The sequence below is a fragment of the Mobula hypostoma genome, chromosome 5 (genome assembly GCF_963921235.1).
Source record: "Mobula hypostoma chromosome 5, sMobHyp1.1, whole genome shotgun sequence".
NCBI classification, from domain to species: Eukaryota; Metazoa; Chordata; class Chondrichthyes; order Myliobatiformes; family Myliobatidae; genus Mobula; species Mobula hypostoma.
In genome coordinates, this window is record NC_086101.1 from 143,465,380 (window position 1) to 143,490,720 (window position 25,341).

At 40.6% G+C, this 25,341-nt stretch overlaps 1 protein-coding gene across 4 annotated transcripts in view; it reads left to right on the top strand.

Moving 5' to 3' along the window:
- Positions 1-25,341, top strand: part of frem1a (Fras1 related extracellular matrix 1a) — a 183,276-nt gene that overhangs the window by 91,170 nt on the left and 66,765 nt on the right. For 3 of the 4 annotated variants that reach the window (XM_063049123.1, XM_063049122.1, XM_063049126.1), the window contains 8 exons: positions 1,946-2,290; positions 3,614-3,756; positions 8,908-9,104; positions 10,008-10,098; positions 13,708-13,875; positions 16,091-16,299; positions 17,482-17,575; positions 22,002-22,254. In XM_063049123.1, the coding sequence (XP_062905193.1) occupies positions 1,946-2,290; positions 3,614-3,756; positions 8,908-9,104; positions 10,008-10,098; positions 13,708-13,875; positions 16,091-16,299; positions 17,482-17,575; positions 22,002-22,254 (1,500 nt within the window). The remainder of the gene's footprint in view (positions 1-1,945; positions 2,291-3,613; positions 3,757-8,907; positions 9,105-10,007; positions 10,099-13,707; positions 13,876-16,090; positions 16,300-17,481; positions 17,576-22,001; positions 22,255-25,341) is intronic. The other variant, XM_063049124.1, reaches the window with a different exon arrangement.

Genomic DNA, 25,341 nt, shown 5'->3' on the forward strand with positions numbered 1-25,341 from the left:
CCAACATATCACTGTTCTCAGTTCTGCCACGATCTCCTCTCCTGCTCCCCGGGGCAGGCTATCCATGGTCCTTAGTAGTGGTCCTGCAGGGGACCACTACTAAGGACTGTACCCTGCCAAAGGAGGCCTCCTACACCTCTGCCATGTTCTCCTCTTCCTGTACCCCTCTGATCAGCTCAACAAAAGATGGAGGGGGGGGGGGGACATCTCACGAGACTATCGGAGACCCCAAGCAATCAGGTCATGGGTCTGGGCACCCCTAACTATCTGGTCCATTCTTAACTGATCCACTTCAGCCATTTGAAAGATCCCCTGTGCTGCAAGCAATTTAGCTGCCTCTCTAGCTGAAAAATAAAAGCACAAAGCTTCACCCCCTTCTCCTGACGCATGTTCTGAAATCCCACCAGGAGCTCTATTGGGCTTCTTGTCAGGCCAAAAGCATTGTCCAGTGAAGAAGAAGAAAGCCCTTAACTCCAAGTGGAGTCATCGGGATGCCATCATGACGGCATTTTTTTTTTTAGCAGGCTTTCTCAATTTTTATGAGGCCAATTTGCTAGCTCGATGCTCAACCCAGCACGGATGGAAAGCATGCAAGGGAGCTGGCTGGATTTGAACTCAGGAGCCTTCGCTCCCAAGTCCGGTGCTGATGCCACTACGCCACCAGCTGGCTGCATTGTCCAGTGCTTGCATGTAATTGACAGCTGTTGCTACAGGACACTTTAACCTGACGGCTCTCACAACATCAGCGGCCCACCCATTCAAACTTTCAACCAATCTTTGTCAATTTACATCATTAGAGCACTATCACTTATCTAACAACTGAGAGGTCTGCTTCGCCCAAGCCTCACACTCCTCCTCCCCTTTAGGGGTGAGCGTAACTCCAGAGAATATGCGGAGCCTCCCATAGCTGGGAATTTGAACCTGATTTTTCCATTTATTTGCCAGAGAGGTAAGGGTGGATACTAACTCAGAATTCTCACTCTCCCCTGGGGAACGTAGACTAATTAGATGTTCCAAATCCAACCACTCCTTCTCCTCACCCCTCAGAAACGATAAAATCCTGTCTTTGAAATCTCCACCCCCAGCTACCGCTATGTCAGCGCTGGCCTGCGTTAATATGAGATCTGCGCCCACCATTTTATCAAACCTCTGCCCACCATTTTATCAAACCTCTGCTCACAATCGCAACTTTAACAGTAATTAACAGGCAAATTAACAATTCATACAGAGTACAAATATCTACCCCACTCAGGGTAATCACACAGCATCCAACAGAATCAATCCTGGACGAGCCCCCACAATTCTAATTCTCGCTTTGGCTAATGGCTTAATATAGGGGATGATAGCCCTCTGGCCCGTCCAAACTTAAGAAATCTCATTTGGGCGGATGCTGTGCGATGTGTCCCCTGTTACAAATCAGTATCACGAAAAAACAAACTATACAATATGCAATTAAACGATTAAGCTTTATAGTTCTTAATTTGACTATATGGTTAGTAAAGAAACCAAAAAAGGAAAAAGGGCCCATTCTTATGAAACAGTCTAATGCACAATGTTGGAGCTCACTGATAGGCCATTCGTCCACCATTGACCTCTTCCAATCGTTGCTGACCTTCGGACCCTTGCTCCTAGTCCACTCCGTCCGAGGTCTACCAATTCTCTCCATTCGCATCTTCTCTCCTCATCTCTCCCCGGCAAAAGACCGCGAATTCCCGGCTCCCAGATACACAAGAATAAACAACATCCTGCTCATTGGCTAGCATGCCCCGTTATCTCTAGTCATAACCCAAACATCGCCGCTACAGAGAAACCATTACCTCAACAGCAGAACATTACAGAGAAGCCATTACATTAGCAGTGATACCTTACTGCGTGTTACATTTATACTAATTCAAGAAAGTCATTCAATTTGTGGACTAACTTGTATAATTTATGTTCTTTTTAGGAGGAAAAGGCTTTATGTTTACAGTCAATGACATCCAAGCTGGTGTTGTCCGCTATCATCATGATGACAGCGACACTGTAAATGACTTCATTATTTTCAGAATATTTGATGGTCTTCATAGCACCCGACATAAGTTCCCTATCAAAATCTTACCCAAGGATGACAGCCCTCCATTCCTTATTAATAATGTTATCTTTGAACTGTGTGAGAACCAGGAAGTGCTAATTGAGAAGTTTATGCTTCAAGCTTCAGACCTGGACTCATGTGACGATTACATTCTGTTTAAAATCACCAAAACACCACAAGCCGGAGAAATTATGAAAAGAACAGCCCCTGGTCTGACAGGTATCTTTTAGATTGGACTTGCTGATTAAAAACATCGATCGTTTTTCTCTTTTCAGACTTTCAGAACTGTTTGCTTCTTCACTCTGGCCTCAAAGTATGTCCAAATTCTTGTTGACACTTAAAGTCCCTATTCTACAATGGTGAAATGTCTTTGCCATATTAAGGCTACATGACCTTTGTTTTGCCTTTGTAAATAAAATTAGTGAATGTATAAAGCATTAATCCTACTTTATATCTAAACTGACCTGTTCACCAACAGCAGAATAAAAGCTGTTACATACTGTTGGTGGGTTAATTGGCCACTGTAAATGCAGTTAGTGTGTGTAGGTGAATGGTTGAATCTTGAGAGAACTGAAGAGAAGATGGGTGGAATTAAAATGTGTTTAATGTAGAATTAGTGTAAAGGCATGGTGGGAACAGACACAGTTTTCTTGCCATATCTCTCTAAGGTTCTATGTTTCTGATTGAGACCGATTCATTTTTGCTTTGGATTTGATGTTCCCTGTGTAGGAACAAACACCTCTTTTATCCTTGGGAAAGAGGTGTAGAAATTTTCATTCCATAATATTTGTTAGATTGCATTTTTTTTGTCCCATGGTGAAAAAAATGTGAGCAATCTTTCATAGGGAGATGAAATTCCTCCCATTATATGATAATACCACTGTGTGAGATGGGAGTAATTTGAAGAAAGAGCAGACAAAGATTTTCACATGGCTCTTGGATCAAGTCAGACAGTGGCCTTTCCGCAGTGGGCAATAGCCTCCTAAGCCTCAAACGGGGCAGATAGTAAATACCTATCCATTAGGAGATGGAAGGAACTCTTCACTACATTAGGATTAATAAGGATTGGATACCTCTTTTTAGACTTTACCGTTAGAAAGATGTGTTACCTTTGGTAGAAAATATGCCTACATTACCTGTAAGTATCCATATAAATATATACTTATTGGGAGAGTGAATTAGGTTAAAGAACATTCTTTGCATGCCTTCCTCTTCTCACCCTCAGCTTTATGTCACCCCCTCCAAACTTTTAGAATTCCACTGATCTACCCCCTAATTCATTCAAAACTATTTCCAAGTTTACTCGAGAATCAATGTAATCCATAGCCTTCGATGGCTTGATGCTCTCCAGAACGAATAGGGAAATGATGTCCAAGGCTGAAGTCTGTGAACGTATACCAAAGTAGAGTGGGACACTCAAGATCTTTGTGAATTAGTGTGCAGTATCTAGATTACCCAGCAATGACTGATAATGTTAACTTAAGGTGCCTTGGTCATGCGCTATTAACATAGCTTGTTTATTGCTACTTACCTGAATCGCAGGGTATCCTATCTTCAGCTTCCTTCAGAGAGACCTCTTCAATGCTGCAATCTACTATCGTCACTTGGGAGATGAAGTATTTGAAGATTCCTTTGAGGTTATTCTGTATGACAGTCATGACCCTCCAAATCTCTCAGAGCCTCAGGTACCTGCCTGCCACAAACAACTTAAAGGTCATGTGTATTGTGTTAACGTGTTGAAAAAGTTATCAAAATACTGGAGAATGCCTACAAGAGCCAAAATGATAAAACATTTCCAAACAACAAAAGGTTTAGGAGGAATCAATAAGCATAAAGTTAACTCACTGTTTGTACTGCTGCACTAAACAAATGTTCAAGAGCTAGTAGTGCTATTTTTTTGTACCTGTGTCTGCAATTTTCTCTCTCTATGTACTCAATTCAGCTTTAAAAGTACTACTGAACTGGAGAGAGAACTAATCAGGAAATAGCCAATCACAAACAAGAGAAAATCTGCAGATGTTGGAAATCCAAGCAAAACACACAAAATGCTGGAGGAACTCAGCAGGCCAGGCAGCATCTTTAGAAAAAAGTACAGCCGACATTTTGGGCTGAGACCTTCGGCAGGACTGAAGAAAAAAAGATGAGGCAACACATATCAAAGTTGGTGGTGAACGCAGCAGGCCAGGCAGCATCTCTAGGAAGAGGTACAGTCGACGTTTCGGGCCGAGACCCTTCATCAGGACTAACTGAAGGAAGAGCTAGTAAGAGATTTGAAAGTGGGAGGGGGAGGGGGAGATCCAAAATGATAGGAGAAGACAGGAGGGGGAGGGATGGAGCCAAGAGCTGGACGGGTGATTGGCAAAAGGGATATGAGAGAATCATGGGACAGGAGGCCCATGATTCCCAGTGGCCACACATTTTAATTCCACATCCCATTCCCATTCTGATATGTCTATCCACGGCCTCCTCTACTGTAAAGATGAAGCCACACTCAGGTTGGAGGATCAACACCTTATATTCCATCGGGGTAGCCTTCAACCTGATAGCATGAACATTGACCTCTAACTTCTGCTAATGCCCCAACTCCCCCTCGTACCCCATCCGTTATTTATTTATATACACACATTCTTTCTCTCTCTCTCTCTCCTTTTTCTCCCTCTGTCCCTCTGACTATGCCCCTTGCCCATCCTCTGGGTTTTTCCCCCCCTCACCCTTTTCTTTCTCCCTAGGCCTCCTGTCCCATGATCCTCTCATATCCCTTTTGCCAATCACCTGTCCAGCTCTTGGCTCCATCCCTCCCCCTCCTGTCTTCTCCTATCATTTTGGATCTCCCCCTCCCCCTCCCACTTTCAAATCTCTTACTATCTCTTCCTTCAGTTAGTCCTGACAAAGGGTCTTGGCCCGAAACGTCGACTGTACCTCTTCCTAGAGATGCTGCCTGGTCTGCTGCGTTCACCAGCAACTTTGACGTGTGTTGCTTGAATTTCCAGCATCTGCAGAATTCCTCGTGTTTACGTTTTTAAAAAAAGATAAGGAGTAGATTTAAAAGGTAGGGGGAAGGGAGAGAGAAATACAAGGTGATAAGTGATAGAGAAACACCTTTCCCCTTCCCTTTTCCCTCTCTCACCTTATCCCCTTGCCTGTCCATCACCTCCCTCTGGTGCTTCTCCCACAGTTTCTTTCTTCCATGGCCTTCTGTCCTCTCCTATCAGGACTCCTCCTTCTCTATCCCTGTATCTAAACAGGTACTGTTTTCTCCCAGTAGGGATTAGTTTTTAGTTCCAAGTGTTCCTGCCACGTTTTGTCACCCTGCAACCTTATACTTCAATCTCTTTGAATTATGGAGGACAGCATGTGTATAAATGTCTCTCTCCAGCAGACTCCAACATGATCATCATGACTCCAGTACTTCTACTATTTTTTAATGTTTCTTAATTGTACATATGATTTTTTTGTGTTCTATCGCTGAACCATTTGATTGGCCTATCAGAGCTCTCTTTGGGAACTAGTTGACTTGATCAGCATTTCTGATCTGGCTATTGTTCACGATTGCACTTAATAAAAACAAAAAAAAATCTCTTTCACCAATCAACCTCCCAGCTTTTTACTTCATCCTTGCCCCTCCTGGTTTCACTTATCACCTTGTGTTCCTCTCTTCCCTCGTGCCACCTTTTAAATCTATTCCTCATCTTTTTTTCTCCAGTCCTACCGAAGGGTCTGAGCTCAAAACGTCGACTGTACTTCTTTCCATAGATGCTGCCTGGCCTGCTGAATTCCTCCAGCATTTCATGTGAGTTGCCAGGAAATAGCCAAGGTAGCACTAAAATTTATAGGGTGCATTTGAGAGATTTTTTTTCTGTAACAAGCATGAAAGCAATCAAGAGCCACCTTATATGAGATAAGTTGCTTAAGAGGCAGAATTTATTACTATTCTCAGGGTAAGGGATCTTTAAGGAGAAAAAGTAATTACAATGAGACCATATTGTAAGCAGCTGGAAAGAAACAATCAGAAAATAAAATCTTAAAGTCAAAATGTTGGCGAATGCCACTTGGGAGATGTGATTAGAAAGTTTGCTGGTACATAAAAAACAACAAACATTTAAAGTCTCGATTTAGTTATGATCTATTAATCAAGTAAATGTTCACCAGAAAAGTGGTCAGGTAAGAAAAGTAAAGATATTATTACTTCCATTTGCTCTTGGAATGAATGCAGTGTGGAATCACAAAGTTAGTTCCAAAGATGATGTGCTTGCCTTGAGGACTGTTTGAGGGAGATCAGCTCTGCTCATTGCAATTTAGAAAAACAAAATGGTCTTACTGAGTCATGCAAGTGTTGGGGAAAAATGTGTGATTAGATGCCAGGAAGTGATTTCCTTTAACTGTAAATCCATAAAAGTTATTTGGACAGGTAGATGGATAGGAAAGGTGGAAACATTTGGAAGAACAGTGGCCAATTGCAAGCAAATAGGGTCAGGGGTACAGTGGTAGCCTGGGATCTCCTGGGATTTTTACGCACAACATACTCTGGAGTTTACAAAGAATGGTGCCAAAAACAAAAAAAAATCCAGCAAGTGGATTTAACACGATGTTTTCGCTCACAGAACAGCCACTCGCTGAATTTTTTTTTGTTTTTGGCACCATTCTTTGTAAACTCCAGAGTATGTTGTGCGTAAAAATCCCAGGAGATCAGCTGTTTCTGAGAGACTCAAATCACGCTGGGCGGCACCTATTAATTAGCTTGTTTATTTCGGCTTTTTTCTTAAAGGGGTGCCGAACGCGTTTCAGACTGCTCCAGCTACCACTGCACTCCTGAATAGGGCTAACTCAAGTAGGCACCTTGGTCAGCGTAGCCTTTTCTGTACTGTATAACTCTATAACTCTGTAACTTAAGCTACTCAGATATAGTTTAAGGGGGTCACACATTTGGGCTGAAATGAGAAGAAATTTCTTCATACAGCTGGTATTCGGTGTTTCAGAAAGACGTGGCTACTCAGTTACTGAGTATAGTCAAGACTGAGCCAGATAATCTTCGATAATGGACCAACACACAAGATCATTTGTGATCTTTTTGAAGCTAGTTTAAAGAAGCATGCATCTAACTGCTCCTTCAGTTTCTTATATTCTTTTGAATTTGGCCTCATTATCCTTTCTGATAATGTATTCTGGAATACTCAAACTGTGTGGGTGGTGGCTGGGATTAATCTCACAATCTCTAAGAAAGCCAGCACATGAATTTCCAAGTCTCAGAAGGCTACAGGTCAGGCACTCATAAATAGTAACTTAATTGACCCCAGAGACATTGTGGGTCCAAGGTTCTGTGTGTTCTATGACTCAATGATATTACTTCCTTTAGAATTTATTGTGTTATAAGAAATTTCATTTCATCTCATCTTTGGGTCTTTTGCCAATCTGAATCAGTTGTCTTCTGCCAGCAGAAATAGATTCTTCTCAATAATTCTATCAAAACCATTTTTTTACATTTTGGAAACAAATTAATTCTCCCCTTAATTTTTTCTATATCAAAGTTTGCAGACAATTCAAATATAGGTGTAGTATAGTTAGATACAATTCAACAAAAGGTATGGTAGTAAGCTTGACAATTTCCTTGTGGATGGATTTCTCCCCTTATCCCAAGTGTTTTTACTATGAACTTCTGGACCTACCACATATCCTTAATTCAATTTAGTTCCCATCGTCCAGAATAATTATGACAAAAAGGATTTAAATTTTGCTTAAGATTTTTTTGCAAAATCGGGAACAAAGAAAGGCCATTCACATGGGGTTAAGGTAGAAACTGAAAGGTATAAAATATAAATTACTGAAGCCATAGAATTTGAAAATATTACTATTTTGAAATGGACTCTAAATATTTAAAATCAGTGTTTCTGGACCAGAGAGATTAGTCAAAAGAAATTATTTCTAATTCTACACTTTGATAAAATCTATAAAGTTAGAATTCTGCTTTAAAAAGTAGAAATTAGTCATTCTGTGATGACTACAAAGACAGGAACAGCATATGTTGTGGAGGAGCAATGGCGTATTGGCAGCAACCCGTCACGTTTTAACTTGGTATGTGTAGGCACTAGAAATTGTTACCCATTTTAAGGAGTTCTGAAGGTGAACACTCACAGTTTCAGCATCAATTCAGGAATGATTTCCAGGGAATATAAGGACAGATGTATACCTTCAATTGCTAAAGCCGAAACAGTCATGGCGGGTTGTATACAGTTACCCACATTCAATGAATTAAAGGTTGAAGGATGATCGTAACAAGGATCTGATATCTGTGTAAACATTCAGTGCGAGCCACCAACAAAGAATTTTCCTTAAATTTTTCCTACCAACAGCACTTGGCTGTCTGAACTTAAACAAACTTGCCTAATGCTGTACTCTTATTGTTCTGATGAAGTGATTAAATTTTACCGAACTATTACCCCAAGGGAACGCATAATTGAATCACTGAGGAGATGCTATTACTACTAAACCTCTTTGCTGGCCACACATAAAAAAATATTGTGAACCCAACTTGCTGGAATTTCCCAAAAGTGCAATCAACAGAGAATGTTTCCAATTAACTGCACATGCAAAATTTTAAAAGTGTTGGCCCAGAATGTGCAGTCAGCAATGTTAAACACTGACTTATAAAGAAATACAAATATTCCTTTTGCTGTTCACCCCTACTGGAATTTACAGAAAGAAGCTTAGTCCTACCTTGTGAAAATTAACATTGAAATTCATAATATACTGTGGCTTTTTGTTAACATTACAGTGTGTAATTTCTCCTTTAAATGCTATAAAATTGGCAGTCTTTTCTCATGGGCTTAATTTACTTGCAGACTGTAATTATTCACATTACACCAGTGGATAATCAGCTTCCCAAAGAAGCACCTGGAGTTATTCGCCACCTCATCGTTAAGGAGACGGAGATAGCCATACTGACGAAGAACCAGCTGCACTTCACAGACATTGAGTCTCCAAACAGGCAAATTGTATATACAATCACAACTCCACCCTTCTTTACTTCAGTAAATGGGTAAGGCCTGCTTTCTAGACTCCTTTGAACATCATAGGTATGCTGAATATTTGTAAACATCTGGCAAAATATTTCACAATACTTTATTTTGATTTCTTGTCCGACAATATTTCTTGGAAGAATGGATCTAGATTGAGTGTATGACAATTCTGCAGGCTCTGATCTTTCAAGCAGGTGGTAAATAAGAGTTGGTGGCAGGAAGTTAAGAGAAATGAAAGAGGAAATGTAGGAAGGAAGGGAAAGATTTGGGGGGTCTCTTTTGAGCTAGATAAGCAACGTGTAACATTTTTTCAGAAGATGTCTAAACCAAGTCACTGCTCTTGAGAGAATCAACCAATCAATGCCTACGTGCAACAGGACCTGGGATAAATTCAGTCACTGTCCAATAATTTGCAAGTGACATATGATGATACAGCCAAAAAGTAGACCACGTAGCTCTATTTTAGCTTTTGTATTTTAAATGTGATTTTAAGTGCAGATGCTGCAAATCTGAAACAAAAACAGAAATAGAAGCACTCAGCAGGTCAGTCAGCATCTGTGGAGAGGGCAATAGTTGATGTTTCAGGTTGAAGATCTTCATCCAAACTGGGAAAGAGCAAAAAAAAAACAAGTTGCAGAGCCGGCAGAGGAGAAATGGATAGGACAAAGGAAATATTTCTGAGGTGAGGCCAAGGTTGTTCTGAGGGTAAGCTGTTGATGAAACCATCTAGTTATCACACTTGTAATTGAAAAGCATTCTATGTTGCTGCTGTGGATGACGGATGGGCCTTGGGGTGTCATAGGGTGTCAGGTATGATACTTGTAAAAAATATCAATTAACAATCTCAATATCGTTGAATCAAGCTATACTAAGTTCCAGTGGTAGAATCACTAGAGGTTCTAACTGTATCTTTCTTTCTTAAGTCTTCCTGATGCTGGAAAATTACTTCTAACCGACAGCATGAAGAAAATGATGAAAGATTCCAGTGTCCCAATGCTCAGATCATTCACACAGGTAATTAAAATGATACTTTTAAGAGTTAGGATCAAGGGTAAAAATAGACTTCAATCTTTCCACTTTGCCATTAAATATTTTGGGAGCGTTGTGAAAATTGACCATGTGGTACAGGCAGTTGATCACAAATATAGTATGTACATAAAAATATGTGTATGAAAAACTGAATTAACTGTCAAAGGCTTTTTATGATCATCAGTAATTATAATAATCCACAATGAATCTCACAGTCATGGGTAAAGTTCAAAAGTTCAAAGTAAATTTATTATCAAAGTACTTATGTCACCATAAACAATGCTGCGATTCATTTCCTTGTGGGGATACTCAATAAATCCATGATAGAGTAATATCCATGATAGAGTAATAACAATAATAAAATTAATGTAGCAGATAAGGTAGCCATTACTTCTGTATTGGTTCTGTGAAAGACCCACCACATTTCCCCTGACATAAATGCCATTATATCTGTTTAATTTTACCTGCATTTCAGGCCATGAGTCCAGACGATAACGAGATGTTCAGGGAAAGTCTGAAAAATACAAAGTGACAGAGTAACAGTTATATGCTAAAATATTTAGGATATGCAATGTGCTGCCCATTGGGGTAATGCAGACATGAGGTATTAGCTTTCAAGAGGGAATTGCAAAAAATTGAAGACAGCTGGGGAGACTTCCAAAGGATCCTTGATAAAAACGTCAGACGCTTGATAGGCTGAATGGACCTCAGTGCTATACACATCCATGGTTCTTCTCTGATACAAAATGCCCTTTGTTTTTGAAAAAGCACCCACCTATCAGCCATCAGCCTAAGCTGTACTTTCCATGTAGATAGTTCTGATGAAGAGCAAAGAGATGGTTGAAGCCAGTAGGTTGCGTCGACTCAGGCCTAGGGGGCCTCCGTCTGGTGATACAACTTTCGCCATGGTTTTGGTATAGCTGGACTCTATTGCTCTCAGTAGATGGTCTGGCACTCCGTAAGTTTTCAGGATCTTCAGCATTTTACCTTGGTGAATGGAGTCAAAAGCTTTGCGAAAATCAATTAAAGTAAGCACGGCTGGTAGGTTGTTCTCCTTGAATTCCTCGATGATTCTATGGACAGCAAGTATTTGCATTACTGTTGTGCACTTCTGCCGAAAACCATTCTGATTGAATCTTAGCTTAGCTTAGCTTAGGGGGCCAGCGTCGGGCACGATGACAGACTCTCCACTTCTCCCTCTCTCTCATCAGTATGTTCAGTTCATCTACATTAGCTGTGCCGCTGTCTTCTAGGAACATGTTGACCATAATCTTGGGAGAGCGCCCAGGGTTCATCCTCCTGTGCTTGGGCTCCCAAATGATGACTAGGCTGGCAGGTAGCTCGGGGTGGCATAGACAGTGCCCCGCTAGTTGCAGTCTTCTCGCCTCGATTTTAGTGGTGAGCATCAGTAGGTAGTCAAAGAGCTCAATGTTCGTCATGTGCTGTTGCCAACTCGCATCAAGAGCCATCTGGAGCATTCGTGTATAGAAACCATCTAGAGACTTTCTCATAGTCTTGGGAGTGTCCACATCTCGCATCGGTACGTGAGAATGGACTCTATGAATGCTATAGAGATCCTCTTTTTAAGCCCTCTGGTCAGGTTCGACTTCCAGATTTCCTTCATGTCGTTCATAGCCCTCAACGCCAGCGCCTTCCGTATCTTTACGTCCTTCTCCGAACTCATCATTCTTGACCGGATGTACTTGAAGCCAAAGACTTTCTTAATGGTATCATTCTTTACGGTCTTGAGAATATCTTCATCGCAGTTAAACACCATGTACTCTGCCTTTTTAGCGTTCAGGTGAAGTCCAACTTTATTGCTCTCAATTTCCACTTTTGTCAGTAGCTGCTGTGCTTCCTCCATCTGGTCAGAGAGCAGGACTATGTCATCTGCAAAATCAAGATCTGTGAGCATAACTGGTCTGACCCTTTTGGTTCATCCTGGTTTTATGGTAAAACCAAGCTTGTCATGATCTTTGGTAGCTTATCGCAGAGTGTAATCAAGGACGATTATAAAGATATAGGGTGCCAGAGTGTCTCCTTGCAGGACACCAGCTAGGAGCTCAAACACTGCTGTTTCTCCGTCTGGTGATACAACTTTCGCCATAGTTTTGGTATAGCTGGACTCTATTGCTCTCAGTAGACGGTCTGGCACTCCGTAAGCTTTCAGGATCTTCAGCATTTTACCTTGGTGAATGGAGTCAAAAGCTTTGCGAAAATCAATGAAAGTAAGCACGGCTGGTAGGTTGTTCTTCTTGACATCCTCGATGATCCTACGGAGAGCAAGTATTTGCATTACTGTTGTGCATTTCTGCCGAAAACCATTCTGATTGAATCTTAGCTTAGGGTCAATGGCGGTGCGAATCCTGTTCAAGATCATCTGATTGTATAGTTTTCCTAAGATGCAGGTCAAGCTGATACCAGGATAGTTATCTGTCTTCGTGAGGGATCCAGACTTGGGGACTGGGATAATGTTTGAGAGTGACCACTGTTCTGGTTTGTCGCCTTTCATCAGTGCTGTATTACATATGTCCAGCAAGATGTCATCCAGGTCGCAGTTCTTCAGAACATCCGGTGGTATCCCATCTGGTCCAGTGCTCCTGCCCTGTTTGAGTGCATATTTGGCCTTCTTCAGTTCTTCAATGGTGAATGGGCCATCATCAATATTGACTTACATTAGTATCGTGGGTATATCCTCTTCTTCTTCCGTGATCGTTGGAGGGCTTCCCAGCAGGTTCTTAAAGTGGGTAAACCATGTCTGGGCACGGTCCTCTGCTGTTTTACCACTTATTTGACCTGATGGGACTTCTTCCATCTGCTGATCTCATTAACTAGGCGCCATGCTTTTCCATGCTGTATGTCTTCTTTAGCAGCCTCCACCTCTCTAATCTCCCTCTAGGTCCTCTTCCTTCAGTCTATCATAGGTGGCAAGGAGATTCTTCTTTGCTGTCTTGAACTTGTCTCTTAGCTCTTCTGTTTCGCTCCTTCTAAGTTCGGCGTGACAAACATTGACCACACTTCTTGCTGAGACAACATCAGGATGTTTCAAGATCCAGCTTTTCTTAATTCACTTCACAGGAGGCAAACTCTTTGTTGCATCTGTGTGTGCGTCTATGAGCTATTGATAGCAGTCAGTAGCAGTCTCTTCCTCCTCCCTTTCCAGTGGGCTGAAGCAAATTCTCAGTAGGTTGACTGACAGGCACTGCATTAAATTGATAGTAAAAACTGCAGTCTGAAAGCATTAATGATGAGCATTGACAGGAGAACTGCTCTGTTGACTCTGAGGTGCAGGGTTGTGACAGCAACCCTCCAAGCAAGTGGCGAGCTTCTCAACCTTTGTCTGAACCCTACTGGAAGTTAAAACCAGCCAGTCTCATTAGTTAATGTTTTTGTCACAGCCACATGTTATCAAAGTTCAAGTTTAGGCAATGGTGGCTTAACCCCTGTAAAAATGAATTAATGGAATCAACTGAAACCATTGAACTTGTATGTGCATTAATGGCAACTGAAGCTGTTCATGCAGGGCTTTAATATGAAGTGTCTTATCCTTGTTTCTGTTGGTGACTTCCTGTGTTCTGTTTTAATTTGTTTCAGGATGCAGTGAACCACCTGAAGGTGGCCTACATGCCTCCACTGCAAGATATTGGGCCCTACCAACAACAGCTGCAGTTTCATTTCTCAGTCAGCAATCAACATGGTGGCACGTTATATGGCCTCTGCTTCAATGTTACAATTCTCCCAGTCAACAATCAAGTTCCAGAGGTAGGCACATTTAAAGGAAATTTTCAGTGCTGGCACTTGAGGTCAGTTTTAACTGCAACAACTAGCCAGGAGCCAACCAATCCCATTCACAAGAGTTAGCCACAATTTTCGGTTGTATTGGACCAGTAGGCTGTAGGAGATTAAAGTATCATCTCAATACAGTTATTGTAAGCATAGGTTTACTAATATTGTGTCACCTAAACTGCCAAGAAGATAGTTTCTCAGCTTCAAAGTACATTTATTATCAAAGCATGTATAAATTTTGCAACCTTGAGATTTTTTTTTGCTTATAGGCAGTTGCAAAGCAAGAAACCCAAAAGAACTCAAAATTGGTTCTTGCCTCTGACCGGACAGTCTATCTGGGCCATTGTTTAAATTGTCCAAACAGCATATCGTACTAGGACCCAGGCATCACTACAGTTAAAGGCTCCGGGCCTAGACCATGTCACCCAGCAACGCTTTAAGATTGCACTACTGAACATGTGCAACAGCTCACTGGTAGTTCAAAAGGCAAGAAATTTGACTAAAACATTACTACTAACTCCTTTTCTGAAGTCAATTACGGTAAATTACTACCGCAAGCAAAAAAGAGGTGAACAAAGGTGAAGCGAATTTGAGGAATGAACCATGCTGGAACGTTGGAGAATTGATGCAGACTAAGTAAGCCATTTGGAAAGAAGTCGAGGCAGAGGAGTCTTGTTGCCCGTACAACTGGTCCAGGTGTGAGGCTGGATCGGTCCGAGTGCCCAGCTGATATGGAGAAATTGAGAGCGGCTTCAGGTTGGACAGCAAAATATGGGCCCAGTCGTTGCAGCTAGTAATATAGTCTCTGGGATAAGGGCAATGGCAATCAGATTACTGCATGGGTGTCACTAAGTATCTTTAGACTCACAAAGATAATTTCAATGTCTGAGTTTCTCCACTCTTGATACCTATACATAATGGTGAAGTTAAGGTCAATGCTGAACTGAAATGGCTATTGTTAGGTCATATTACATGACCTGTGTATTAACTACAGATAATTCTATTCAAAAGATATAACAATATCAGCAAAAGACAAACTGCTGGAGGAACTCAGTGAGTTAGGCAGCAACTATGGAGACAGATCAATAGTCAACATTGAGCATCCTTCTACCTCTACGGATGCTGCCTGACCCATTGAGTTCATTTAGCTCCAGATTCCAGCAGTTTTAATCTCTTATGTCTCCATATAACCAGTGCCATCTTGAATAAACACAATAAAAGCAGAAAAAAACTAGGAACACTCAGCAGGTCAGACACTTCTGTGGTGACAGAACAGTTAGCAGTTAAGGTTCCAGAAACTTCATCACAAGTAGAAAGGAGAGGAAAAATCCTCTCTCTCTTAGGAATAACAAAGGGTCAAGAACCTGAAACATGAACTGTTTCTCTTCTCACAGATGCCTCCTCTCCTGATGTGTTAGAGTCTTGGAGTCATACAGCACGGAAACAAACTCTTCAGCCCAACTCATCCATGCCGACCAAGATTCTCATATAAGCTAGGCCCATTTGCTCATTCTTGACCCACATCCCTCTCAACCTTTCCTATCCATGTACCTGTACAAATGCCTTTTAAATGTGAACCAAGTTTTTGCAGCATTTTCTGTTGCCATTTCACATTTGCTTTTAAAAATTCTTTTGATTTTCATTTTGAACAAACCTCTCACTCTTAATAATGTTGGACACTAGCATCACAGGTGACTTTTGGTGCAGCATGAAATGATGAACTAACATCAGAAATGAGTAAAATAACAGTAGTGTTGTTAAGTAGGATCGGTACTTGATGGTCAGCATTGACATGGTGGGCTGAAAGGTCTGTTTCTGTGCTTAATTACTCTATTACAGGCTACAAGGAAACAGTCTACTGCCTTGTATTGTTGATTTATTGGCTGTGAATTTCCCCTCCTGTTGCAATGTAGACAGGAAATTGTCCTGACACATTGTCCACGGTCTTCTGTTCCTGCGAATTGTTTGTAGCAGTTGGCAAATCCTTCCCACTGGTCTCCCAAACACTCGCTTGTTTGTGTGGTCCATTGCTTCCCTGGGGAGGACCTAGAAGTTCATCATTCCCAAGGAATGGCTCATTTTAGACTCTTGGCCCTGTACTGGAGAACCACGTGGAAATGTGAGACACTTTTTAAATTTTGCTTCTGAAACAGCTGATGAAAATGAATAACTTTTTTCTATTTCTCTGCAGTTATACACAAGCCAGTTGACTGTTGAAGAAGGGGGATCAGGTCAAATTACAGTGGACCATCTGCTGGTGACTGATATTGACACAGAGGAAGATCACATCAAGCTCATTCTTCAGAAGAAACCAATGTACGGAGAGGTAGAAGTGAATGGATTTCCCATAACTGAAGGGAACATGATCACCTTAACAGATCTCAAGGGATTCAAAGTTCGGTGAGGAATCTGTTCTGGCAAACAATGTACTGAATGAGCAACTACTTTACCAGTCAGAGATATGCTTCATGGGCATAGTTCAGAGAACAATGGGTGCACCTTACTATCATAAGGGAAGCTAGGGAGTTGAATATGGTTAGGAGCAATTGGATGAAAAATCCTTCTTTCAACTGATACAAGGTCGAGGTACAACCTCATCTCACATCAAAATTGTAGTTGTATAATACTGAGTCACAAACAAAAGCAATTTTAGTCAAGGTTAAAGTAAAATATAGTCACCCAGTGGGGTAGTGGCATTTGCACCAGACTTCGAGGCGAGTGGTCCTGGGTTCAAATCCAGCTGGCTCCATGCACACTTTGCATCTGTGATGCTAACATCTCAGCCTCGTAAAAAAACAGACCGAAACACTGAAAAAATGACAAGGTTGCTGCCCAATGTGCTGTAAGGCACAGAAAGGAACAACAAAGTAAAATATATTATTACAGTACCCATGTGTTATAATATGCTACCTTGTGATTCATTTTCTTGCAAGTGTTTATAGGAAAATTATGAAAAGCATTATAATTTACAAAAGAAGCTACATATAAACAAAGACTAACAACCAATATGAAAATAAAAAATACTGAGAACATGAGGTGTAAAGGCTCCTTGAAAGAGAGTTTGTAGGTTGTAGAATAAGATTTGTGGTGAGTAAAGTTATCCACACCAGTTCAGAAGGCTGATTGTCGTAGAGTAATCACTGTTTCTGAACCTGATGATATGGGACCTAAGACTCCTGTACCTCCTGCCTGACAGTAACAGCAAGAAGAGAGCATGGTCTAGATGCTGGGGGTCCTTGAGGATGAATGTTGCTTTCTTATGGCAGTGCTCCATGTAAATGTACTCAATGGGAGTGAGACTTTGCCATACCAGACCATGATGCAACCAGTTAGAATACCCTTCACTGTGCACCTATTGAAGTTTGTCAAAGTTTTTGATGACACGCCGAATCTATGTAAAGTAAAGGTGTCGTCATTCCTTTTTTTGGTGATGGCGTTTACATGATGGGCCCAAAACACATCCTTTGATGTGACAACACCAAGAAATTTAAAGCCACTGACCCTGTCCATCTCTGATCTGCTTAACATTTTTGTTCTTTTCTTTTGGGATTAATGGATAACAAAAACATTTTTTGTTCATAGATACCAGCATGATGACTCTGAGACAACCCATGATGAAGTCACCTTTTCAGCCATTGACGGTTCAAATTCAGCTCAAAGTGTTCTGGAGATAAAGGCAAGTGAGGATTCATTGATTATAGTGAAGAATTTACAAGTGATATCTAAAGTTCTGAGCATTTGCATTGCAAAGATTTGTTCCAGCATTGAATATCACAGGAGACAAAATGATCTTTTTTCAAATATTTCTGGTTTTGGATGTAAATTCTAGCTTATTTGTTGAATTTAAAAAATAATTACGATGTAATTATTGCTAATTATCACATCTTGTTTCCCTGCAGACTCTCTTACAGCATTAGTGATATTCTCTTACAATTCATTTGAACAATACTCAGTCTTCTTCATCTTGTTCTTTTCCATGACTTGTCATGTCATCAGTTCTTCCACATTGTGCATTCAGGACACTGAGTTCCATGTTGCTTCATGCCAACAAAACCTTGTTTGTGCTGCTTCAAAATGCCTGCTCCATGGGACGTGGAAGTTAACCATTTCTTCAATGAGCACTTAATGCAGATGCTTCCTGCCCAGCCAGTCCAAAGCTACACATTGGCCGTTGTTGCCTCAGTTATTACTTCCTTGGCTGATCAGCAGGATCCTTGAGGGAACGTCTGAGCTATCATGTGCACCCTTATAGCAGGACTAGGAAAAGCTTGCTGACATGTTCATCTTCCACCTGCTCCTGTGCCTCCACCTCCTCCTCTCTCGACTCGCCCTACTGGAGGTTTTCAGATGAGAGATGATTTTTCATTGTGACCAGATAAAAGACCACACAGCAAATGATGATGAATGATTCAATCCTGTCCAGTGTTTGATTGATGCAGGCACTAGAATCTCATTAAGAAAGGTTGAGCGGGTTAAGACTACCCATTGGAGCTCAGCGAACAGAGTATAAATCATAAGGGGCATAGAAAGGCTGAACGTACACTGTCATTTTCCTAAGGAAAGAGAATCAAAATCTAGGGACTATAGGTTTAAGTTGAGAGGAGAAAGAATTGAAAGGATCCATGGGGATAATGTCTTCACCCAGATGCTGGTGCATATATAGAATGAGCTTGCAGAGGAAGTTTAGAGAGATATAGGACAAACATGAATAAATGGGATTAACTTAGATAGAGATCTTAGTTGGTGAGGATGGGATGGGCAGATTCCATGCTGTTTCCATGCTGTATGACTCTATGACTAGGAGGACCCTAATAACATATTCCACATCTCAGTGCTCTGCCGAGCTAGCAGCAGCACAGAGGGAGAATGGAATAGGGGAATAGATACCCTTTGATCCCTCAATGCCTGCCAAATTTAACTAGCCCAAAATACAGATAAAATGACCAACATATATTGGGCACTGCCAGTGCATGAGAATAAAAATGACATAAGAATTTACCTGAAATATAGTATTGACACCCATGATTGTTGATCAGTTGGGCTCCCAGGATGTGACAGGCTTAGTGATTCACGTAAAGATTTGGATTCACAAGCAGAGTCCATAGCACCATGTAAGTGCTGTCACTATGTCCCTGAGAATGAAGGAAGGCCACAGTATTCAGACCTAGAAGATAGGATAGAATAGTACAGCACACCAACAGTCCCTCTGACCCACAATGTTGTGCATTTCTCCTACTTTCCTCCTCTGAGGAACTCCACCCAAGGAGAGAAAGATAAAATCCATTTTGTTGCAAGTTAGTGATAGTAAAGTATTAAATTGTAATGTTTGTCATTGAATGAGATGATACTGCCTGTGGTGAGCTGAAGTCTAAAAAGATCAAAAATGTGTGTTTGGACGGTATCTGCAGCAAGTTACAAATGACAGTAAGCACTGTATTTGAAAAATTCAGCCTTGGTGAAAAATACTTCCCAACAAGAAGGAAGCTGGATAATGGCTGCCTGTGTACTCTGGAGGAATCTGTGCATGGCCATTAGCTCTTCTTCCTCTCCCTGTTGTGTCCCTTAACAGAGAGGTAAGATGCAGAGAAGTGATCTGTGTGGTTACTTCTCCAGTGAAGTTCAACTTCACTCCTGTAATCTCTGTCAGTCTCCTTTGTACACATTCCTTTGTACACATTCCACTGAATAACCCTTTAAATTAATTACTATATAAATGAAGTACTATAAAAACTGCTTTATCTTGATTGGTCCAATTTGCTTCCAATTTAGCAAATATTATGCAATTTCTACAGGGAGTGGTGTATATAACAATTATACGTATTGTTTTTCTCTGCTCATTATGATAACATCCCTGAATGCACAAGTGTGTTGTATGAACATAAATGGCAGGTACAATGTTGCATCACTCTACTTTACCTTGTTTGCACAGCTTATGCACTAATAAACTACATGTTTGCCCAAGGAAACAAATGAAGCTGCTCAGCTTAATGGAGTTTCTCATTCCCTGTGTTTACAAATGTAAAAAAATTGAATGATCAAAATACATTTCTATAGTTGTAACCAGGTTAAAGGTTTAACCTCAAACAAGAAAAAATCTGCAGATACTGGAAATCCAAGCAACACGCACAAAATGCTGGAGGAACTCAGCAGACTAGACAGCATTTATGGAAAGGAGTACAGTCAACGCTTCAGGCTGAAACCCTGCTTACAGACAGAGCAAGAGAAAAGGCCTATACAGTACTTTTAATTTAGTACATGAGATGGGAGAAGTTAAATAACTTGTCTGGTGTGTCATATCTTAATAGTAAGACTTCTTAGCTACCTGCAGTCAGGAAAGCAACCCTGGTCAATCAGTAGATGTTGGCAAGAAGATCAGCAAGATAGAGTCTGCAATCTGTATTGGTGACTCAGTCAATCCTTGAAAGTCCCACAGTGGTGGTGTGGAGCAACTATAAAATGCAAGAGAAAATTGTTCAGTGTGGAATGCTTGGGAGGTGAGCAAGAAAGAGCAAGAAGATACATACAGAGTCATACTTTTGCTGGGTCTTTAATTGAGTTATCCACTTGTGCTGCTTTCCTGTTCCTTCCTCACAGCTTTGTATATCTATTTTCCCCCTCTGTAAGCTAATGGAATTGTTTTATCACTGTTAAAGGTAATGCAATATGCAATAAGCAGGAGGATGTTTAGAAGTGTTGGATATTGGAGTACATTTCCACAACTCCTAGAAGGTAACAAGCTGTTCTATGAACATTATTCTACGAAGATATCATACTCCCACTGTGTAAAATATGGCTGGAGTATTGTGGACTATGAATAAATGATGTGCTAGCATTAGGGAGGATATAGGATACAAGAGCATTGTCTAATCTGGAAATGTTATTTTTGAGGAGAGATTGTCTAGTCTGAGACTGAAGGGAGATTCACCAAAGAGTTGGAAGTGTTTATTTATCAGAGTGTGAATAGGAAGAAGCCCACTCCCTTAGCCAAGAGGTCAACAGCTCACCAAATAAATTGAAGATAATTGGTAGGATTGAAAATGAGCTGAAGGAAAATCTTCTTCAACAGAGTGATTGGATCAGAAATATGTGGCCTAAAAGGAAAGGAAGTTAGCCAAATTTTTTATACAGCTATTTTGTCAGGTAGATGGTGATTAACTTTAGGAGGAAGAGGACTGTGACAATTCCTGTGTACACTTGGGGAGAAGAAGTTGCAGTGGTAGAGGAGTACAAATTGACAACAGACTTGACTGGAAAACCAACAACAAGGCTGTTGACAAGAAGGAGATGAACAGACTCTATTTTCCAAAGAAGCTGTAGTGAGTGCAGTCTTCTTTGCTGCTTTATGTTGGGGGAACAGTATTGGTGAAGGTGATGCTAAGAGACTAAATAAACTCATCAAAAAGACTGGGTCCATCCTTGGTTACAAACTGGATTCTTTTGAGTTAGTGGTGGAGAGGTCACTAAACAAACTGTAATCCATTATGGACAATCTGGCACATAATCTCCATGACCTACTGAATAAGCAGAGAAGCACTTTTTCAAAGAGACTCATTCAGCTCTGCTGTCACAAGGATTATTACAGAAAATTTTTCCTACCAAATGCAATAAGTTTATGCAGTAGTTCATCTCTTTGTGACAAGTGAACACACATCATAGTACAATAGTCTCTGCTTTATGATTTTGTACATTATTATTGCACATTGGTACACTATATATTATTGCTATTTTTACACTACTATTATTCTGTATTTATTACTATGCAAGTACACTGCTAAGTGTGTTTTTAAATGTTGCTTCTGTAACAAAAGAATTTCCCACTCGGAATTAATAAATGACTATTATTATATTTATTACAATGAAATAAATCTGTTAAGAATTCAAATGTGGCTGCAAACTTACTCTCTCACACAAACTCATGATCTGTCCCAAAATGGCTAACATAGCACACTGATTACTTTTAACTAACTAAAGTCATCTTGGGTATCTTTTATAGGCAGATGAGAAACATTGGCCCCCTGTGAACTTTAACCCTGTTTTGAAGGTAACACTTGATACCCTGGTATTAGCACACCACTTAACTGTGCTCTGTATTTGCCCACTAGGTCTTAGCAGTGAACGATGAACCTCCAGCAATGAAGCTTGGTTTGAAGCCCATGCTGTATTGCCTTGAAGGAAAGGACATTGTCATTTCAACAGAGAATATCCAAGCTACTGACATAGACAGCAACGATGAAAAACTGCTGTTCATGATTGCAAAGGAACCATTGCTTGGAGTGGTACAGAAGCAGAGTCAGATTGTGGATCATTTTACTCAGGCTGACGTTATTGCAGGGGTGGTGAAGTATGTGCACATGGGTGAGTGTCCACTACAGTGTTAGCAAACTGGCGCACTGCTTTACATCCTTGAATTAAAGCATTAAAGTGGAGTGTAAGATTTATGTCTATCCCTTCCTCCCTGCATTTATAACAGGTGAACAGTTATAAACTGTGATTGTGCAATAGGCCTGACTAGTAATTGACAAAGAAACCAAACTCCTGCAAAGAAATAGTATTACTTATTCTGGGTTGAAATGCCTTTACTTAAGGTCAAGTGACTATATAACATTATTATAAGAGATGACGCTAGGATGTTCTTCCATTTTTGCCTACACCTCTGTATTGTCTTACCTACACTCACAACCGTCCCCAATAAGTTAGCCTGCTGAAAGCCAAGTGAGATGTCAGTCACCTGTAGATGCTGACAAATGCAGCAGCAAGACAGGGACTGCAGTCAGATTCAGGTCTGCTCAATCCCTGGCAGGCATTAAGTATCAAAGTGGCAGTTTCCTATGTGAACTGACAAAAATGCAGATGTATGTAATAAATGAAAAATATAAAATGCTGGAAACACTCAGCCAGTCAGGCAGTGTCTATAGAAAGGTAAGTGGTTAACATTTCTGAACTGGCAAAGGTCTCCAGACCTGAGTGTTCCGGAATGAAGAACTACCAGGATCAAGCTGAATAGTAAAGCAGCTCAGGGAGGTGAATGCTTCTCCTATTCCAAATACAGTGCATTCCGGTTCATTGGGCCAGCTGTTTATTTGGAACAACTCTTAAAGAACAAAAACTTATCAAGAAAATTGCCAGGATTCCCTTTGCTTATTTAGGACACTATGCAACTTAATTGGGACAGGAGACTGTTGTTGAACAGTTTCTAACTAATGTCAGTCACATACAATTGTGTGGCTGTTAAACCCAAAACCAATTTTAGAGTGAATAGTTTTTAAACAGCATCAGTTACGCGTGTCTTCAAAAAGCAGTGATTTTTGTCACTGATAGTTGGCAAGGAATAAGCAGTAAGACAAATTAGATCTGTTTTGTTCACTGTGGTTTTAAACATTGAGGCTTAGAGATGTCAAAAAGTGCTGGGAGTGAAAATGAAACAATTTCACTACTTCAACAAGTCAGGAACTATAAAGAAATTGAAGTTATCGACAATCACCTTGAATGTTACAATGAAAATGATGATTTAGAGGATGCAATTGTTGAAAGCATTGCATGAAGGCAGTCTATTATCTACATTTGGTGCATGCGTTCATTTTGTTCACTTACACACAGGATGAATTCCCCTGTCGATAACGATTAAGAACGAATACAGTTTTATAGTACCGTAGTAGTATTGGTAATGTTCTAATTTCTTCTGTATTTCATTTAAACACATAATTTGGTATTCAGTTAAATGGTAGTTTGTCCTTTTTATTCCTTTTTAACTATTTCCGTGAAACTGGTTAATTGGGGCAGCTGCTTAACTGTGCCAAAATTAATTGGTCCCAATGTGTCCCAATTAACCAGACTCCACTGTATTTCCATGTTCTAAGTTGGAAGTAGAAATCACCTGACACTTCTGTCTGATATAGAGTTATAGAGTCACAGAACACTACAGCTCAGAAACAGGCCATTTGGCTCATCTAGTCTGTTACTAATCTGCCTAGTCCCATTCACCTGTACCCAGGCCATAGACCTCCACACACCGCCCATCATGTACCTATCCATATTGCTCTCAAATGTTGAGATCCAACCCACATTCGCTACTGGCAGCTCTTTCCAGTTCACCACCCTCTGAGTGGAGAAATTCCCCCTCATGTTCCCCTTTAACATTTCACCTTTCACCTTTAATCCATGACCTCTAGGTCTAGTCTCACCCAACCTCAGTGGAAAAAAAAGACTTCTTGCATTTACCCTATCTATACCCTTCATAATTTTCTTTATCTCTATCAAATATCCCCTCATTCATCGACGCTCTTGGGAATAAAGTCTTAGCCTATTCAATCTTTCCATATGGCTCAGATCTTCAAGTATGGGCAAGATCCTTGTAAATTTTCTCTGCACTCTTTCAATCTTATTGACATCTTTCCTGTAGGTAGGTGACCAAAATTGCACAAAATAATCCAAATTAGCCCTCACCAATGTCTTATACAAATTCAACATGACATCCTAACTCCTGTACTCCATACAGTTATTTCTGGAGGCTAATGTGCCAAAAGATTCCTTTATGACCCTATTTACCTGTGAAATCACTTTGAAGGAATTATGGATCTATATTGCTAGGTCCCTCTACTCTACCCTTCAGTGCTCTACCACTCAACATGTAAGTCTTATCCTGGTTTGTCCTACCAAAGTGTAATGCCTCACACTTGTCTGCATTAATTTCCATCTACCATTTTTCCAGCTGGTCTAGATCCCGCTGCAAGCATTAGTAGTCTTCATCGCTGTCCACTACATTTTCAAACACGGTGTCTTCTGCAAATTTGCTGATCCAGTGTAGTACATTATCATCCAAATCATTGATATAGGCGACAACCAGCAATGGGCCCAGCACTGATGCCTGTGGCACACCATTAATCACAGGCCTCCATTCAGAGAAGCAACCATCTACTATCACTCTCTGACTTCACCCACAAAAACAATTTCTAATCCAATTTACTACCTCAACTTGAATGCCATGCAACTGAACTTTCTTGACCAACCACCTATATGGAACCTTATAAAAGGCCTTACTAAAGTCTTTGAGGACAACATCCACTACCTGCCTTTATCAACTTTCTTAGTAACTTCCTTGAAAAACTGTGTAAGTTTGGTCAAACACAATCTACCACACAGAAGACCATGCTGATTATCCCTCATCAGTCCCTGTTTATCCAAATACTTATTTATCTGGTCCCTTAGAAAACCTTCCATTATCTTATCCTGTACTGATGTCGGGCTTAGCAGTCTATAGTATCCTAACTTATTCTTATAGCCTTTCTTAAACAATGAACAACTTTGGCTGTCCTCCAATCCTCTGGCATTTTTACTGTAGCTAAGGATATTTTAAGTATATCTGCTGGAGCCCCTGAAATTTTTGCACTATCCTCCCATAGGGCCTGAGGGAACACCTTGTCAACCCCTGGGGATTTATCCCCC